At 42.0% G+C, this 5,792-nt stretch overlaps 1 protein-coding gene across 1 annotated transcript in view; it reads right to left on the bottom strand.

Moving 5' to 3' along the window:
- Positions 1-5,526, bottom strand: part of LZTFL1 (leucine zipper transcription factor like 1) — a 17,517-nt gene extending 11,991 nt beyond the window's left edge. The window contains exons 1-2 of the mRNA XM_037731634.1: positions 5,346-5,526; positions 1,655-1,779 (exon numbers count right to left, since the gene is read on the bottom strand). Of these exons, the coding sequence (XP_037587562.1) occupies positions 1,655-1,779; positions 5,346-5,348 (128 nt within the window). The 5' untranslated portion in view covers positions 5,349-5,526. The remainder of the gene's footprint in view (positions 1-1,654; positions 1,780-5,345) is intronic.
- Between the last annotated feature and the right edge of the window lie 266 nt (positions 5,527-5,792).

Here is a 5,792-nt window from a genome sequence, read left to right as displayed (position 1 = left end):
AAAAAAAAAAAAAAAAAAAAAAAAAAAAAAAAAAACCTAGCTTACCTTAAAGTTCCATTGCCTCCACAAAAATGAATATCATCGTCAACAATAGCATTAAAAATCTACTCTCAGGGCCAAGCGTGGTAGCTTATGCCTGTAATCCCAGCACTTTGGGAGGCTGAGGCAGATGGATCACTTGAGTTCGAGACCAGTTTGGCCAACACAGCGAAAACTCACCTCTACTAAAAAATACAAAAAACTACCTGGGGATGGTGCTGCATGCCTGTAATCCTAGCTACTTGGGAGGCTAAGGTAGGAGAATCGCTTGAAACCAGAAAGCGGAGGTTGCAGTGAGCAAACATCGTGACACTGAACTCCAGCCTGGGCAACAGAGCAAGACTCTGTCTCAAAAAACAAACAAACAAAAAACTGTTCTCACATAGAAAACGCTTGGGTTGTAAGAGAACTGTGGTGCCATCTTGTACGATCTCCTTACTTTACAGATAGGAACACAGGTCTGCAGAGTGGAGGTGACTTGCCTATGGTCACATTGGTGGTGACTAAACCCCACAATCATCTTCAGCAATGATGCTGGGCAACGATTCATGCCCAACAGCTGAATCCTTAAAAAAGCTTCTATGTGTGCCTTCTAGTTTCAGTGACAGTATCATAGTAACACAGTCCTCTCCCCTCCCTACCTCTACCCCCCAAAGTCCCTTCTCCCTCAAACTCTCAGCAGATGAAGAGCAACTACCCCGACCTCAGCTTTACTTTCTTCCCTACTTCCAAAAAGACATCATCAAGCAAGATCCATTTACACTAAAGCTTTATCATAAATGCAAGTTAATAATATTTGTTTTATAATTTTTCAATGTTTCATCTAGTTAGCAGAATTTAGTCTCAAAAAACCAAAACTCTTTTTTACAAAAGTCCTTATTAAAATATTAATATTTCTATATTCTTTAATAGAACATATCATGTTCTTGCTAATTAAAATTGTTGCTTTCATCTGCTGGAGGTTAGGAAACCAGCTTACCAGATAAGTTGAATGGGCTGAATGATCTAAGGCTAATGGCCTCTACTACTGAGACATTCATGGTTTTACGGCACTTGGAGCTCACCTGGAGGTCTTTTTCACTTATGTCTCACTTGACACTCATCTCTTGCTACAAATCAACTATGGTTCAACCATTATTATCTCATGCTAGAAATCAACTAACAATTTCAGTACTAGTCAGCAAGGTTTTCATGGTCTCCTGCTGTTTTCCTCTCTCCTTTCTTCTGTATGAAACACAGAGGTGTTTTCTCACTAATTTCCATGTCTTATAGCTCTAACTATTTAATTAATAACTCAAGTAATTAAAGTTCTGGAATCTTTAATACAACAACTCATCATTAATCCATAAGCCCTTGGCAACTTCCTGACTACCCTTCTGAAACTGTGCCATCTTATAATTATCACATGCATTTCTGATAGATTTATTGCTTCCGCCACAATAAAACTTCTTTTGTTTCAGATATCCATGAGGCTTAGTGCAGCTGCTCTTAGCAAATAATTGATCCTGAGGAATCCCATAAATTGTCTGGCCTCTGCTATGGCATACCCATACCAGCTACCAGAAAGAATCCATGTTCCTATTTGGTTTGCTTAGAGTCCTCCTCTGATACCTACCTGCTCTCCTTGAGGTCTTGGAAGCAGGAATCTACAGTTTTGAGTCTCAAACCTCTCTTTGAACGAGCAAAACGCATATAATTAATAACTTCATTTTGATGGTGCTCATTTAGGCCCAACTCTGCCTGAAAAAGAAAGAGGTAATTTAATTGTTAGTCTTGAAGATCTGATCAAAGAGCCAACAATGAAAATGCTTAAGATATCCTGTGGTCGGGACTGCTAGATGTCCATCAAATTCTATTCTTCCCTTCTTCCTGGATGCATGGCTGCCCAGCCAGATGACACTTCCTTGCCCTCCTTGCAGTCAAGTCACACTGCTGACTACTTCTCAGCAAGGAATGTTGTGATCTAGTTCCAAAGAACTGGTCTTAAGATATGGGGTGTACCTCTGCCACTGAAACCTGGAAGAGTTGGGGACTTGACTGAATCATGCAGACAACATCAATGCCCTATAGGCTGGGGGAACAGTGAGATGAGAGGGACCCATGTGTCTACCTCATGGAGTGGCACTGACCCTGTCACTGAGATAAGTGGTGAGATGGCTGTTAAGTGAGAGAGAAACTTCTGTATTCTTCAGGCCACTTAACCTTAAAGCAAAAAACAACTCTGTTACAGCAACTTAACCCTTACCCCATTAAATACAGCTTTAACAAGTATATTTGATTTGGAAAGAACCACAAATTGGTCTGTACTTTAAACCAAATGACAGCTTGACAGATATTTAAGAGGCAAGCCCAAGGAGGTAGGGCTAGCAGCCAAAGAATAGAGCAGGTCAGCTAAGAGCAAGGCATCAGCCATGTTAGTTGGATTTGTAATTAAGCTGCTGATGAGCTTTACAAAGCAGTTTAGGTAGCATAAGTCTTTAAGGTCTGGAAAACAGAATGGAGATAGCACGAGTAGAAAGGAAACAAAAGGGAAACCTATAAGGACTCAGGTGCAACAGGTTAGAGTCGCATATGCACCTGACTTATGGCTAACAAGACAGATTTCTATTACGCATTAAAAATAACTGACTACTTACATTAGAGACAATATTATCTCTTAAAGTCGCACATCAGTATGGGCAAGAATATCCCACAATTTAGAAATATCACAAAACAATGTCACAATTTGCTAAAAACAAATAAAGAACAAACACAGATTCTTAATCATTATTCATTGTCTATGGTATTAAATTTACACTCTTTACTCCTCAAAACCTCCTACTCTTTCTTACCCTGTTTCCCAGGACTCTACTAAATGAACACTCTACTTTAGCCCCACTAGTCTGCTCATCAGTCCTGAAACATGACTTTAAATTTCCTGCCTTAACTTTTGTTTATGTTACTCTGATCCTGAAGTATCGCATTCCTATTCAAGAATCTGAATCCTACTCGGTGGTGTGATGGTAAATATTTAACAGCAGGTTTTCTAGGTAGCGGGCCTGATGTGTAGCATTGCTGATTTCCATGCCATAAATACTTCCATCATGGCTGATTTCAAGCCACCAATATAATGTCACTGAATTAAGAGATGAGAAGAAATGCATACAGTTGGCTCTCACCAGCCACTACACACATGCTCCACCACATCACTGAATTCCTACCCACCCTTTAAAGCCTAACCTGTTTCACTTAATCTTTGACCCCTCCCAACATGCCCTCAGTAACCCTGCAGATATGCCTTCCTCCAAAAGCTGGCGTACATAATCTCTGCTACTTCTTTGGCACCATCACTGACTGATCACTACCTTCTATTACTGATTATCTTTTTTTTTTCAGGTCTTGCTCCTCCAATTAGATTATAAACTATGAGGGCATGAATCATTTCTTATGCTGCATAATACCTAGCATAGTGCCTTGTGCTAGCATGTAGCCAATTCCTACCTGTTCATTCCTTTCCCTCTTTTCAAGGGAAGTTAAGACTGTCCTGGGACCAAGAAGGAAAAATTATTCAAACCAAGAAGGGTAAATGACAGAAAAGTTCCTTTAAAATGGATGGGAATGAAGAAAGGGAGTAAAAGTGGACAGTTGAGTTCAAAAGGAAAAATAGCGTCAGCCTAGGAAATGGCTATTCACAAACCTTTACTTCCACACATATACTCTATGTATCTATCTCAAATCATTAGAGAGGAAATGGAATAGGTAGAGATGTATGGTATGATAGGAAAAGCCCAGATTAGAAACCAGGTTTAGGTCTAGCTATGCAACCATCTACCTTGGTAACAGTCTGTCACCAAGTCACTTAACCCCAATGACATTAGTTTTACTGCCTACTAAATGCAGTAGATACAATGATCCATCCTAAAATGGTTAGAAACAATGGTGTCCAAGTGGGGAAGTCAGAATTTGTTTGAATTTTGTTGCAGAAATATTCTGTTAATAATAATAAGAGCTGAAAACATATAGCAAGAAATCCTGCCAGAGCATTGCCAAGCTAATTTCTTGAAATTGTACCATAAATTGTGTACGTGTGTTTAGGGGGAAGGGGATAGAACAAGAGAGGGTAAGGTATTCAGAAATGGTTACCTGTTCTTAATCATGCCCACAAATCCATACAATCCATACACAGTTTAAGAGAAGTACAAGGAGGAAACTGTAATGATAAAAATGAGCACTGTTTAATAATACCTATCAGACACTGAATGCTTAATATTTTCATAGGTACTGTGCTATTTATTTTATATGCATTATCTTACTTAACATGTTAGCCTTGTGTAGTTATTATCTGTAATTTACTAATGAACCTGAGCCTGATTCCAAAGCCTCAGTTGTCAACTGATGGAAAGGAATGACAGAAGATAGAACAGGAAGAGGTATTTTTTTTTTTTTTTGATTTGTTTTCAACGTATTCTCCTGATATTTTAGGGAAATCAAGAGAATGAATGGACAGGCTCTAAACTCAAGAAGGGGAGGGAACAATCTATTTAGTTCACAGGTGTATTCTCAGCTTCCAGACAGTGCTTGGAACACAGTGTGGGCTAAAGAGAAATTTTGGTTGCTATTTCAGTAGCCATTTCAAGTGGTGCTCTCAACTCTGGTTTCATCCATTTTTCTGAACACTTCAGTGCTGTGCACTAAGTATGACTAGTATTTAATATGGCATGCTATATTCGCTGAAGAGATTAATGGTCTTTTTTGAGCAAGCCAAAACAAAGGAAATGTCACCCAAATTCCTAAGCTGTAAAATGGGGTGCTGGGATTCTTAAAGTCACTTCCACATCAGAAAGTTGGATTTCAATCACACAGAAAGCTGGACTCGTTCTCCCTTCTCCTCTGGTTAATGTGTGTGTGTAAACTTCGAGCTTCCTGAAATTGAGAATCCTGAGTTTGTGTTAACGTACGTGTGTGTGTGTGTGTGTGTGTGTGTGTGTAAACTTGGAGCTTCTTGAAAGTGAGAACCCTGCGTGTGTGTTAACGTGTGTGTGTGAACGTGGAGCCTCCTGAAATAGAGTGAGAAACAGGCGAGAGAAACGGAGCGACGCGGCGAAGCTGAGCTGCTAGGAAAAGGCTCCACACCCCAGAAGGACTTGGGCTGAGGTTAACAGAACCTCTCGCGCCTGGCGCAGCCTCCCTTTCTAAGTGAGCCTGAGGAGCGGGACCCCAAACCCAACGAGGCCACGTAATCACTCCGGGCCCACCCGCTCGGTGTCTCCAGCCCCGGCCGCGCTCTCTCCGGGGCGCGGTGCGGCGCCAGAGAGCCGTCTACTCACCATGGCGGCAGGCGGCTGGCGGTAGCCAGCAGCCTAAAGGAACGGGAGAGGCCAGGCGGTGCCCTGCCAAGCCTGCGATCGCCGAGGCTGTTTGGACCAGAGATGCGGAGGGAAGCTAGGTTGTTTAGAAGCCTCTGGTTGCTAACGGAAACTGAGACACGTGGACTGTAATTATGCATTTTCATTGGTTCTCAGGATCACGCGACAGAAAGTATTGCGTAACCGGTTGACTGCCACATGCGCATTGGCTTCCAGGGCCGGAAGTCCCACCCTTTCGTGTCACGTTCACTTTTGGGAGCCGACTGCGCTGAAGGTAGCAGGAGGGTTGCGCTGCCTGGAGTTGTTTGGGGACGCCAACGCGCTTGCGCGCGTTGGGTCGTCTGCTTATGGCCTGTTGGGAACTTCTTGTCCAGAACTTCCTGTGGCCTAGGCGACCCTAAGAACGCA

The sequence above is a fragment of the Cebus imitator genome, unplaced genomic scaffold (genome assembly GCF_001604975.1).
Source record: "Cebus imitator isolate Cc_AM_T3 unplaced genomic scaffold, Cebus_imitator-1.0 Scaffold0, whole genome shotgun sequence".
NCBI lineage: Eukaryota > Metazoa > Chordata > Mammalia > Primates > Cebidae > Cebus > Cebus imitator.
The sequence above is the reverse complement of the archived record's forward strand: the minus strand, read 5'-3'. Positions and strand labels throughout refer to the sequence as shown.